This window comes from Aotus nancymaae, unplaced genomic scaffold, assembly GCF_030222135.1.
Source record: "Aotus nancymaae isolate 86718 unplaced genomic scaffold, 86718_ANA_hifiasm-v0.15.2.pri h1tg000010l, whole genome shotgun sequence".
Taxonomy (NCBI): domain Eukaryota; kingdom Metazoa; phylum Chordata; class Mammalia; order Primates; family Aotidae; genus Aotus; species Aotus nancymaae.
In genome coordinates, this window is record NW_026988421.1 from 27,145,397 (window position 1) to 27,158,931 (window position 13,535).

Here is a 13,535-nt window from a genome sequence, read left to right on the forward strand (position 1 = left end):
CAAGAATATATCTGCAAAACTTCAATTTGAAAAGAAAACAACACGAAGAAAGAAACCAAAGATTTATTCTATAAAGATCTTCCAATTGCAAATTAACACATATTTACAACTGGTTTTAAAAAAAAGATTTAAATCATCATTATTAAAAAGAAAAATGTAGGCCAGATGCGGTGGCTCATGCCTGTAATCCCAGCACTTTAGGAAGCCGAGGCAGGCGGATCACCTGAGGTCAGGAGTTCGAGACCCGCCTGACCAACATCCAGAAACCCCGACTCTACTAAAAATATAAAATTAAGGCCGGGCACGGTGGCTCACGCCTGTAATCCCAGCACTTTGGGAGGCCGAGGCAGGTGGATCACGAGGTCAAGAGATCGAGACCATCCTGGTCAACATGGTGAAACCCCATCTCTACTAAAAATACAAAAAATTAGCTGGGCATGGTGGCGCATGCCTGTAATTCCAGCTACTCAGGAGGCTGAGGCGGGAGAATTGCTTGAACCCAGGAGGCGGAGATTGCGGTGAGCCGAGATCGCGCCATTGCACTCCAGCCTGGGTAACGAGCAAAACTCTGTCTCAAAAAAAAAAAAAAATATATATATATATATATATATATATATATATATATATAAAATTAGCCAGGCGTGGTGGTGCATGCCTGAAATCCCAGCTACTTGAGAGGCCAAGGCAGGAGAATCGCTTGAACCCGGGAGGTGGAGGTTGCAGTGAGCCAAGATCGCACCATTGCACTCTAGCCTGGGCTACAAGAGCAAAACTCTCTCTCAAAAAAAAAAAGAAAAAGAAAGAAAAGAAAAATGTGAAAATTTTTTAAGTCTTTCTTTGTTATCCAGGCTGGAGAGCAGTGATCTGGGCTCACCACAGCCTCCGCCTCCTGGGTTCAAGTAATTCTCGTGCCTCAGCCACCCAAGAAGCTAGTACAATTTTTTGTATTTTTAGTAGATACCGGGTTTTGTCATGTTTTGGTCAGGCTGGTCTCGAACTCCTGAGCTCCAGAAATCTGCCTGCCTTGGCCTCCCAAAGTGCTGGGATTATAGGTGTGAGCCACCACACCCGGCCAGATCTGCAATTTAATATCTTTCCATATGTGTGAATAAAATAAGTCTTTCTCCATTTATTACTCCATTTCTTCCTCTCCTAGTTCAGCAGGGCCAGGCTCCAGGCAACAAAATGGGATTCTCCTTTTTGCCTTGTCCTTTATTTTTTTATGTTTTTCCAATACAAATATTTTGGCCGAGCGTGGTGGCTCATGCCTGTAATCCCAGCACTTTGGGAGTCTGAGACAGGAGAATCCCTTGAACCCAGGAGGTGAAGGTTGCAGTGAGCCAAGATCACTGCCATTGCACTCCAGCCTGGGCAACAAGAGTGAAACTCCATCTCAAAAAACAAACAAACAAAAAATATTTTACGATTTTTACTGGAAATTGTTAAAAATCATTATCATGATTATAATAATGATTTATTATGTCTACTATTATAAAAGTAGACCACTCAGAAAATAGAGACTTTTTTTTTTTTAAAGGCATCCCCTCTCTTTGAGAGATAATATTCCTTTTGTGGTGGGCTTCTTTCTGGCCTGTTTCTTTGCTGAAGTATTTCCTGTAAATACTGCAGTGACTCAGCCCCGCTGCAGTCACTCAGCACCCGTTTCCCTGCAGGGCTCCAGGGACCCAGGCTGACCAGGGAACTCTGTCTTACTTCTCAGAGGCAAGAGCTGTGAAAAGGTTGGCCTGGAGAGCCTTTGACCCAGTTTTCTCCCAGAAGCATTGTCTATTCTTTTTTTTTTTTTTTCTCTTTTGAGACTGAGTCTTACTCTGTCGCCCAGGCTAAAGTACAATGGAGCGATCATGGCTCACTGCAACCTCCGACTCCCAGGTTCAAGGAATTCTCCTGCCTCAGCCTCCAGAGTAGCTGGGACTACATGCATGCGCCACCACGCCCAGCTAATTTTTGTATTTTTAGTAGAGACTGGGTTTCACCATGTTGGCCGGGATGGTCTCAATCTCTTGACCTTGTGATCTGCCCGCCTCCACCTCCCAAAGTGCTGAGATTACAGGCATGAACCACTGCGCCAGGCCAGCATTGTCTACTCTTTTTCAGAGACTCCCAAGGTTAAAGTGGTTGGGGCCCCTCAGGGCACTCTATCCCTCCCTGAGACTAGAATGGGATTGAGGGGACTAGAATGGAAGCCCAGTTTGCTTCCCACCTGCTCCACACCCGCCCTGCTGGTTCAGGGTCAAGAAGCCTGGCCTTGGGCCAGGACAGTCCCTTTTCTGGTCAGCAGCCCAGTGGGTGACTAAAGCTGAAAGGCACAGACAGAGGATCCCAGCTTCCTCCCTAGCTCTGTTCCCACTAGGCTATATGACCTCAGACAGCCCCTCTGGGACTGTACCCAACTAAAAATGTGGTGGTGATTGTCCTCCTGGCTTGAAGGGTTTCTCACCCCTGTCCTGCCCTCTCCTCCGCTCAGAATCAGACTCGCAGGGCTGCTGGTGGCTCTCCCCGTCTTCTCCTGTCCCTCCTCATTTCCCTCACACAGGGAAATCTGTCTCAGAGGACCCAGAGTAACATATAAATATGTAAAATAAAAATAATGAGTGGCCAAGCTCAGTGGCTCATGCCTGTAATCCCAGCACTTTGGAAAGCCAAGGCAGGTGGATCACCTGAGGTCAGGAGTTCAAGGCCACCCTGACCAACATGGCAAAACCCCCGTCTCTACTAAAAATACAAAAATTAGCTGAATGTGGTGGTGGGCACCTATAATCCCAGCTTCTTGGGAGACTGAGGCAGGAGAATCACTTGAACCCGGGAGGTGGAGGTTGCAGTGAACCAAGATCATGCCACTGCACTCTAACCTGCATGACAGAGCAAGGCTCAGTCTCAAATAATAATAATAATAAGACCCAGGTTTCTTTCTGTCTTCATCAGAAGTACAGACCACACTGGTGGTCGTGAAATTTGCAGGACTTATTTGGGATGATCTGACTTACAGGCTAAGTGACCTTTACAAAATTCATTTTGCGGCCGGGCATGGTGGCTTACATCTGTAATCCCAGCACTTTGGGAGATCGAGGTGGGCAGATCACGGGGGCAAGGGATAGAGATCAGCCTGGCCAACATGGTGAAACCTCGTCTCTACTAAAAATACAAAAATTAGCTGGGCATGGTGGTGCGCGCCTGTAGTCCCAGCTACTCGGGAGGCCGAGGCAGGAGAATCACTTGAATCCAGGAGGCAGAGGTTGTAGTGAACCAAGATAGTGCCACTGCAGTCCAGTCTGGGCGACAGAGCAAGACTCTGTCTCAAAAAAAAAAAATCATTTTCCAGGTTTCAGGGGTCCCTCAAATACCTAGGCTGTCATCCTTCAGAGAGGCTGGAACTGAGACACAAGAAGAGACCTGGTGACGTCAGGAGAGTTAAGAGAAGAGTCAGTGGTTTCACATGCATACCCCTCACATGGTAGAAGCGGGGGAAACCCAAGCGGGTGGGGCATGGCACTTGAGCAGCCTCTCCCATGGCACCCAGTGGTTAATGCACAGTGATTAGCACGCCTCCCAGGGAGGCCATCCCCTTCCGCCACCCCTTTCATGGCAAATCCTGAAACATAGTTGAAGACTCTTCTCAAGGGTCTCCTCTTCCAAGAAGCCTTCAGCAGGAATAGGTGCCCCTTCTGGCTCCTCCCAGCCTGAAAGCCAACATGAAATCTCCCTGGGCTGACTGAGTCGTCATATTCTTTTGTTGCTGCTGTTGTTGTTTTATTATGCCTCCGAGACAAGTTCAAAGTCATGTTTTTGATCAAGACCAGAAAATAGACTTTGGTTCCATCAGCATCTTTGCCTCAACACACCCAGAATTTGCCCATCTCCTGAGGGAAGCCCCAGCAGCTTTCAGGCCTGAGCATCCAGACCCTAAAGCAAAGAGAAATGGGCTAGGAGGAATGGAGTTACAGGGCAGAGCTCATTTGCCTAGAGGTGCTTCGGGCTGCTGGTCACAGAGGGTGACTCATTCCCTCAAAGAGGAGGGGAGTGGCACCAGGGAAGGGGAGACTTTGTGGAGAGAGCCTGTCCTTGCCTTAAGTGCCCGGCTGGACTCGGAGCCTGGGCTGGGGCCTGGGCACTGCTTCCTCCTTGGCCCCTCAGGCCCTTGGAAGAAGAGAGAGAACCGCTTGCAGATCCCAGGCTCATCCCAGCACAGCAGACACCAGGAAGGTGGCCAGAGCCTCACTGTGCCCGCCCGACAGCCACCCACCCACCCAGGCTGGAGCCATGGATAAATTCCGCATGCTCTTCCAGCACTTCCAGTCGAGCTCAGAGTCGGTGATGAATGGCATCTGCCTGCTGCTGGCTGCAGTCACTGTCAAGCTGTACTCCTCCTTCGACTTCAACTGTCCCTGCCTGGCACGCTACAATGCACTCTACGGCCTGGGCCTGCTGCTCACACCCCCACTCGCCCTGTTTCTCTGTGGCCTCCTCGCCAACCGGCAGTCTGTGGTGATGGTTGAGGAGTGGCACCGGCCCTCAGGGCACCGGAGGAAGGACCCGGGCATCATCAGGTGCGTTCCCACACCACTCGGTGACCCATGGGCTTTGCCAGGGGCTCCCCAGCCACCCCACAGGCACTGCCAAGTGCACCCCCAAACCCCAATCATTCCATGTGAACATGGTCAGGGGTTCTCCAGTCACCCCACAGGCACTGCCAGATGCACCCCCAAACCCCAGCCATCCCCATTATCAGGGGATTCTTCACTCTCCCTACAGGTACTGCCAGGTATGCCCCCTCCTTCCCACAACTAGGAATTATCGGCTCACAGAGACCCACTTGCCAGTTTTCATTCTGGAAACTTATTTCTGTTCCTATCATTTGTCACCTTTCCATGGCCAGTGCTGTAAACATAGACATGACACAGGATTCCCGATTACCCAGGCCGCTGAGGGGCTGCGGGAAAACTTCCTCTTTGCCCTCTGAAGTTCTGCTGAAAATCAACTGACAAAAGGCAGATTAATAAGAGAAAAGGGGGCTGGACATGGTGGCTCACGCCTGTAATCCCAGCACTTTGGGAGGCTGAGGCGGGTAGATCACCTGGTCAGGAGTTCAAGAACATCCTGGCTAACATGGCAAAACCCCATCTCTACTAAAATTACAAAAATTAGCCAGGCATAGTGGCATATGCCTGTAATCCCAGCTACTTGGGAAGCTGAGGCATGAGAATTGCTTGAACCCTAGAGGCAGAAGTTGCAGTGAGCCGAGATCACTGCACTTCAGCCTGGGCAACAAGAGCGAAACTCCGTCTCAAAAAAAAAGGCTGCATCCCTCTTGTAAGCTCCCTAGGGAGAGGACCTTACCTACTGCATGCTATGTCCCCAGAGCCTAGCACATGCATGGCGCTCTGTAGCAGAGTCAGTTGGAATTGAACAATTCATCGGACACTCACGAAGGGCCAAGCTCGGTGCTAAGAGCTTTGAGTGCACGGCCTCTCTGAATTTTACCTGAGTTCTCAAGCTGCACCTTGGACCCATTTTTAAGGATGAGGAACTTGAGTCACAGAGAATTTAAGTAACTCGACCAAGCTCCCACAGCCAGGAAGTGTCATTGCTCAGATTCAAACCCGGGCTGACTGAACAGGCCAAGATGGAACAGCTGCCCTTCCTGTTTTAGAAAAAATCTTTAAGTGCTCTATATCTGCAGGCAGTGACAGGAGGGCTTGGTGGGCTTCCGCTCACACACCATCTCCTCCTCTCCCGCATTCTCTGATATGGACAGTAGAGGTGTTCTCAAATATATCTAATGTAACTTCATAACGAGTGTCCAGGTGCATCTTCTAACCATGTTGCCGTCCATAGAAAATACTAAAGTCAAGGCCAGGCACAGTGGTTCATGCCTGTAATCCCAGCACTTTGGGAGGCCGAGGTGAGTGGATCACCTAAGGTCAGGAGTTCAAGACCAGCCTGGCCAAGATGGTGAAACCCCATCTCTACTAAGAAGTACAAAAAATTAGCCAGGCGTGGTGGTGGGCACCTGTAGTCCCAGCTTCTCAGGAGGCTGAGGAAAGAGAATCGATTGAACCCAGGAGGTGGAGGTTACAGTGAGCCAAGATAGTGCCACTGCACTCCAGCCTGGGTGACAGAGCAAGACTCCCTGGAAAAAAAAAAAAAAGGAAGAGAAAAGAAAATGCTAAAGCCACCACTGCCTAGAACATATTTATAGCTCACACTGGTGGGTAGGTCATGCACACACACCTGGCACACACCATTGGAGTTTTGTTTGTTTTGTTTGTTTGTTTGTTTTTTGAGATAGAGTCTTGCTCTGTCAACCAGACTTGAGTGTGGTGGTGTGATTTCAACTCACTGCAACCTCCGCCTCCTGGGTTCAAGCAATTCTCCTGCCTTAGCCTCCTGAGTAGCTGGGATTGCAGGTGCCTGCCACCATGCCCGGCTAATTTTTGTATTTTTAGTAGAGCAAGTGTTTTCACCATATTAGCCAGGATGATCTCAAACTCATGACCTCAGGTGATCTACCTGCCTTGGCCTCCCAAAGTGCTGGGATTACAGGTGTGAGGCACGGCACCTGGCCACCATTAGAGGTTTTGTGTACAATCCAAGGCAGAAACAACATCTGCACCCGGTGCAGCCTGAGCCTCTGTTCTGTGTTCTGGGGATCACATCTTCCTGCAGTTCAGCTGTGCAGGGTGGGTCTCAGGCACTGGGTGTGTCCTTGGCTTTTCCTCAGAGGTCCAGTTGGCACAGCTCCACTGGGCTCCTGTCCTGTGGCCAACACCCCATCAAGGTCACTCTACAGGCAGGGGCAGAGTTGGTCAAAAAATATGCCTGAGGCCAGTCGGAGGGTGGGCTCCTGGGATGCCTTGTGGGTAGAGGTGTTAGAGGTGCTGCCTTTGGAGGGTTACCGGGCAGAGCTGTCTTAGCTTAGGCTCTCCTCCAAAAGCAGGCTCTGGGAAGAATGTGATAATGAGTGGGCAACTGGGGCTCAATCCCTCAGGGGTCCCCCTCAGAGCATGCATAGAACACACCTCAGAATTGTCCCACTGAGGATTTAAGAAACTGGAATATTTATCCACAAGGCTTTGTCCGTTTGGGGTTGAAGATTGATTTGGGAGGTAACTTTTGAATGCTTTCAGCCTATCCCTCTCTGGAGCAAAAAATCCTCCAAAGCCCTGGGGGCAGAACAATGCAGGTGCTTGAGGTAGGAGGTGAATAGAACAAGCCACCAAAGCCACAGATGCCTCAGGCATGGACAGGGCAACAGCAGTGTCTGCTGCAAGGCCTAGGACAGGAGGAATACCAACTCCTCAGTGCAACAGCCCTGGGGATCCCAGGGCCCCCAGCCCTCCTTCCTCCCTGCCTTCAGTTGCTGAGAACTCTACACTGGGAGCTGCAGCCTGATGTAACCCCACCTGGGACTTCCCAACAGTCCATCCTTGCATTCCCCCTATAGCCGCCCTGCTGCAGCTGACTTCGGGCTGCTCCCTGTGACACCTTCCTTCCTCCGCTCCCAGGTACATGTGCTCCTCTGTGCTGCAGAGGGCGCTGGCCGCCCCCCTGGTCTGGATCCTGCTGGCCCTCCTTGATGGGAAGTGCTTTGTGTGTGCCTTCAGCAGCTCTGTGGACCCTGAGAAGTTTCTGGACTTTGCCAACATGACCCCCAGTCAGGTACAGCTCTTCCTGGCCAAGGTTCCCTGCAAGGAGGACGAGCTGGTCAGGGATAGCCCTGCTCGGAAGGCGGTGTCTCGTTACCTGCGGTGCCTGTCACAGGTAACTGGGGTGATCCTCCCCTCGCCCTTGCACCCTCACCAATCCCCTGCATTGGTTCTGGGGTGGGGTTGCGGGTGATGAGGAATGACAGATGATGGGCTCAGCCCACCTCCAGTAGGCACTGCACACCTTCTTCCCACCCGTGAGAAATAATACTAATCTCCACTTGTTGAGCATTTGTGTGCCAGGCATTGCAGTGAGCATTTTATATGTACTATTTCATTTAATTTGGGAAAAAAATTATCATCCTATTCTCCAGGTGAGGAAGCAGGCTCTGAGAATTTAGTTCATAAGGCCAAAGTCACACAGCTTATAGGAGGCAGAGCAGGGATCTGACGGAATTTCATTATTCCTCTTAACCAACTTCCAACAATGTAGGTCCTTTCCAGATGCCAGTCTTCCCAGAAGGCACCAACTCTATTATCCTGGGGGACAAACCCCAGCTCTACTCCCAGCCCAGACTCCAGATTCCACCATCACTGCTCCCAGAGCCCCAGCACTGGGCTGTGTCCACCAAAAAGTATGTATGTGAACCCACTACACACGGAGCACCACCAGGGCTATAGATAATAAAGACATAGCCCCTGCCCCTTGGGGAGTCTGACAGGCTCATGAACTGGCCAACGGTGCGGTGGAGGGAGGACCAGGGTGCAGGATGCTCTTGATTCCAGCTCAGACTGTAACCTTGGCCACAGGACTACCCCTCTGAACCTGTTTCTCATGCAAAATACAGGGGAGCTTGATCTCCCCCATCTTGATAATCCCTGCAGACTTCAACACTCTAGGCTTTCCCTAATTCAGTGGAAAGAGCATGGGATTTGCAGTGAGACCAGGGTTTGAATCCTGACTCAGCTGTAAGTTATCAGTCATGTAAAGTTTAGCAAGTTGTTTGGTTTTACTCACCTTAAATTTGCTGATGGGGGTGAGTCCTGTGAGATGCCAAATGAGAGAGCTTTATAAATCATGGAAATCACTTCTGTAAATGATAAGGATTCAGATATGTCCCTGTGGTTTAGCGGCGTGACTTCCCTGCTCCAGGTCCACATAAGTGCCCAGGTCTCAAACTAGGCCTTGAAGAGACTATGGCTTTGGAAGGTGAAGAGGAGGAAGAGGAGTCTGCCGGGTGTGGGCTCCAGCTTTAGAGAACTGCTTCCAGTTTTTCTCACTCCTGGCTTGGAACACTGTCCTCTGTTCATACTGTGTGCCATTGTCATTCATCCGTCAGTCTTGGCCCTCAAGGTCAACTTGGGTGTCCCTCCTCCGGACTCCTTCTCTATGACACGTACCCAGTCATCACCTATTTAATTATCTATTTCCTCCACTAAGGTATGAGCTCTGTGACAGCAAAGACTGAGCCCCCAGTTCCTAGGACAAGGCCTGCCATAAAATATAGCACAGTGGATGCCTAGATGAGAAGATAGACAGAAAAGCACCCACAAGGATGACAAGGGACTGGATGAAAAAGATGAGAGGGACCTAGCATGGTGGCTCATGCCTATAATTCCAGCACTTTGGGAGGCCGAGGTGGGTGAATCACATGAGGTCAGGAGTTCAAGACCAGCCTGGCCAACATGGTAAAACCTCATCTTTACTGAAAATACAAAAATGTGTTGGGCATGGTGGCATGCACCTGTAGTCCCAGCTACTCGGGAGGCTGAGGCAGGAGAATCGCTTGAACCCGGGAGGCGGAGGTTACAGTGAGCCGAATCGCACCATTGCACTCCAGCCTGGGCAACAGAGCCAGATTCCATCTCAAAAAATAAAATAAATAAATAAAATTATGAGAAGATGGATGATGAATGGTTGGATGAGGGGGTGGATGCGTAGATAGATCAAGGGAAGGAAGGAGGAGCATATGGCAGCATGAATGGATGGGAGAAGAGAAGGATGGATGATGGACAGATGAAAGGATAGTTAGGAGGTTGAATGGATGGGAAGATGACAGATTTACAGTCAGACAAGAGGATAGATGATTGGATGGGTGGAGAGATGATTGAATGGGTGAATGGATGAAAGGATGAGAGAATGAATGGAAGGGAGGATAGATGGATGGATGGAGGATAGTTGGCAGGATGATGACTGAATAGGAAAGTGGATAGATTTGAGGAAAGATGGATGGGAAATGTAAAAGGAGGGACTTTGGAATACCTTTGCCACACTATACAGGACAATTCCTCAAGTAGCAGATGCTCTAAGAGTTGATTCAATTTACAAGGTTACAGGGATACAAAAGAGGACATGTAATCTGATGATCACATTAATTTTCTTTGTGCCCATTATTTGCTCCCATTTCATTCAATACTCTGATTAATGAACTATGATGTTTGGAGTGATATGCTGCAGTCAAATTCTCTAAGGAGTATTTGAATCCATTGGAAAATGCAGAATATTATTATGTAGACATGGTCAAACATGCAACATTCATATGCTCATTCATAATAGATATTTTTAGGATTAGGCCCCACCCACACCTAACCTCGGGCCTCCCTACCCTGCAGGCCATTGGCTGGAGTGTCACCCTGCTGCTGATCATCGTGGCCTTCCTGGCCCGCTGCCTGAGGCCCTTCTTCGACCAGACAGTCTTCCTGCAGCGCAGATACTGGAGCAACTACGTCGACCTGGAGCAGAAGCTCTTCGACGAGACCTGCTGTGAGCATGCGCGGGACTTCGCGCACCGCTGCGTGCTGCACTTCTTCGCCAGCATGCAGAATGAGCTGCAGGTGCGGGGGCTGCGCCGCCACCCTGCAGGCAGGAGCCCTGAGCCCTGCGCAGTGCCTGAGCCCCCAGAAGACCTGGACAGTGGCAGCGGGAAGGCCCATCTGCGTGCAATCTCCAGCCGGGAGCAGGTGGACCGCCTCCTGAGCACCTGGTACTCCAGCAAGCCGCCGCTGGACCTCGCTGCATCTCTTGGGCTCTGGGGGGGTGGCCTTAGCCACCGCGCCCCTACCTTGGCACTGGGCACCAGGCTCTCCCAGCACACCGACGTGTAGGTTCCCGGCCAGGCTAGAAGCTGCAGTGTTCCCAGGTGAAATGCCGCGCTGGGGTCTTCCCAGGCCGTGGGGACCCACAGCAAGGCAGCCTAAGTCTTGTTGGCCTCCTTTTTAAAGCAGCCCAATCTCTGCCTGGTGTGGCCTCCAGGTGCTTCACAGACTTTAATGTGGACTCGGTTCACCGAGGTCCTTGTTAAATACAGGTTCAGACTCGGTGCAGCCAGGACTGAGTCTGAGATTCCTCCGTTTAAACAAGCTCCCAGGAGATACTGATGTGCTTTTGGTCAGTGGACCAAACTTTGAGTAGCAAGAATCTAAATACATATCTGCCAGGGGTCTGGGCTCTAGATGTCAATTCTAAATAATAACAATGATAATAATAGCAGTATATGCATATGTTGTGCTTGCTATGGTGCCAGGCATTGTTCTAATTTCTCTACCTATATTAACTCATTTAATCCTCACAATAACCTAATAAAATAGGTATGATGATTAACCCATTTTTTTGGAAGAGAAAATTGAGGTTAAGGTGCCCAGGGTCACCCGAGTAAGAACTGGAATTTCATCCCAGGAGGGCTGGCTCTCGCTCTGAGCTACTACCTTAGTCTGCTGCCTAAATAGTTAAATAGTTTCATTTGTTTGTGTAATTGTCTTTTTTTTTTTTTTTTTGCGATGAAGTTTTGATCTGTCACCCAGGCTGGAGTGCAATGGCAACCTCCACCTCCCAGATTCAAGTGATTCTTCTGCCTCAGTCTCCTGAGTAGCTGGGATTACAGGCGTACACCACCACGCCCAGCTCATTTTTGTGTTTTTAATAGAGACAGGGTTTCACCGTGTTGGCCAGGCTGGTCTCAAACTCCTGACCTCAGGTGATCCACCCACCTCAGCCTCCCAAAGTGCTGGGATTACAGGTGTGAGCCACTGGCCCAGCCTGTGTAATTGTCTTTAATTCTCTGCGGTTTCTAGCAGCTCCACCAAGGTTCTTCTCATAGTCTAAGTTCTAGCAAGCTCTGCTAGTGGAGTTCCTCTTGAAACCACTAGTTAGTGCCTCTTGCTGGCTACTACAGATGAATCTTATAGTTTCCTATTGAGGGATTTTTCTGTGTTGAATGTCAAGGGACTGACCCTCCCACCTCCTGCCTTCCCAGGCCCCACCAATTCTAGCCAACCAAACCCGAGCAGCCCCACCTGGGCCCACCTCCTTCAAGATGCAGCTCCTCTCAGCAGCTCCACTCCCCTGCATCGGGGGCAGAGGCTTCTCCCTCACCTTCCAGGCACCCCTGGCCCCACCGCTAGCCTGAGCCCTGAGCTCAGCAATGCTTCTTCCTAAGACAACCCCCTCCCCTAGACATTCCAGGGGTATCTACTGCTGCCCTTAGCAAGAGGGTTGGCACCCTGGTGAGGATTTCCTCAGAGCAAAGTATGGTTGTGGGGTCTAGCTCAGGGGCAAAAACCCCTGAAATGCCGGTGTTAGATCTGCTGGAAAAACTGCCACTCCAGGCTGGGCACGGTGGCTCACGCCTATAATCCCTGCACTTTGGGAAGCCAAGGCAGGTGGATCAACCTGAGGTCACGAGTTCGAGATCAGCCTGGCCAATATGGTGAAACCCCATCTCTACTAAAAGTATAAAAATTAGCCAGGCGTGGTGTTGGGCACCTATAATCCCAGCTACTCAGGAGGCTGAAGCAGGAGAATAGCTTGAACCCGGGAGGCAGAGGTTGCAGTGAGCCCAGATCGTGCCTCTGCACTCCAGCCTGGGCAGCAAGAGTGAAACTGTCTCAAAAACAAAACAAAACAAAAAAACTGCCACTCTATCTCTGGCAGCCTGAACAGGAAGGGTTTGGGGAAGATTTAGCCTTTGCTCTCCTCTGGGTCTCTGCCCCTCCCTGATGACTCATCTAGCCCCCACTTTCTACCCCCACCCCCAGACACCCTGTGGTCGCCTCCATCAGCACAGATGGTGGCTACAGGAAGCAGACCCAGGTTCACCCCCATGCTTTTCTACTTCCTCAGCACTGCAGGAAATACAGCCCCCCCCACCCCCGCCCCGTGATGCTCCCAACTCTGGAGCCCTGCCCCCTTCATCAGGCAACTTTCGTTCTCCTGGGCTCTTGCCAAGAGACCTTGTGAGACCAGAAAAATCCCTGCAGCTCAGCCTCCCCCCACCTACCGGCTGTGGTCAGGCCATGCAAATGTCTGAAATGGTGCTGGGTTGGGCCCCGGTTTAGGCAAAGCTTTAGCAGTGATAGGGTGGGGAGGAAGGAGGGAGACCTTGGAGGCGGCCTAGTCTGCATGAGTGAGCGCCCAGCCTGGGAAAAGGAGGCCGAGGGAGGCTGCTTTGGGCTCCAAGGAAGCAGCATCTGGAGTAAAAAGTTGCCGAATACAATCTATACTCTTGCTTTCCTATACTGAGTACTTATAGAGCACCTACTGCATACAAAGTGCTGTGCCAGGGAAGAGGGAAGAGAGAATACACCGATGACCCCGCCCCTGCCCTCAAGCAGCCGTGCTTCCTCGTGCCAAGGAAGTAGAAAGGCAAGGGGCAATCCTGGGTCTGCTGTCTGTGGCCAACATCTGTGCTGCTGGAGGCCATAGCAGGACATCTGCGGGGCAGGGATGGGGGAGAGAGGGAGTCATCAGCGAGGGGCAGAGGCCCAGAGGAGAGCAAAGGCTAAATCTTGGCCCTCTATTAGTGGGACAGAGGTGGGTACAGAAATAATAAGAATCCAAAGCATGAGGTGTAAGTGATCTAATAAAGTCTAATA

The 13,535-nt window shown here is 50.7% G+C and overlaps 1 protein-coding gene and 1 long non-coding RNA gene across 2 annotated transcripts in view; both read left to right on the top strand.

The window, feature by feature from the left end:
• The window catches only part of LOC110568726 (uncharacterized), a 36,681-nt gene extending 32,951 nt beyond the window's left edge, over window positions 1-3,730 (top strand). Inside the window, exon 3 of the long non-coding RNA XR_002478935.2 lies at window positions 3,341-3,730. This is a non-coding gene — a long non-coding RNA (uncharacterized LOC110568726). The remainder of the gene's footprint in view (window positions 1-3,340) is intronic.
• Window positions 3,731-4,278: 548 nt separating this feature from the next.
• CALHM3 (calcium homeostasis modulator 3) lies at window positions 4,279-10,769 on the top strand. Its single transcript, XM_012439312.2, has 3 exons — window positions 4,279-4,565; window positions 7,524-7,779; window positions 10,278-10,769. The coding sequence occupies exons 1-3, from the start codon at window positions 4,279-4,281 to the stop codon at window positions 10,767-10,769; spliced, it is 1,035 nt and encodes a 344-aa protein (XP_012294735.1).
• Window positions 10,770-13,535: the final 2,766 nt, after the last annotated feature.

Coding starts and splice junctions, on each gene's coding strand:
- CALHM3 (XM_012439312.2), top strand. CDS start 4,279: ATGGATAAATTCCGCATGCTCTTCCAGCACTTCCAGTCGAGCTCAGAG. Junction 4,566..7,523: donor AAGGACCCGGGCATCATCAG/GTGCGTTCCCAC, acceptor CTCCGCTCCCAG/GTACATGTGCTCCTCTGTGC. Junction 7,780..10,277: donor ACCTGCGGTGCCTGTCACAG/GTAACTGGGGTG, acceptor CCTACCCTGCAG/GCCATTGGCTGGAGTGTCAC.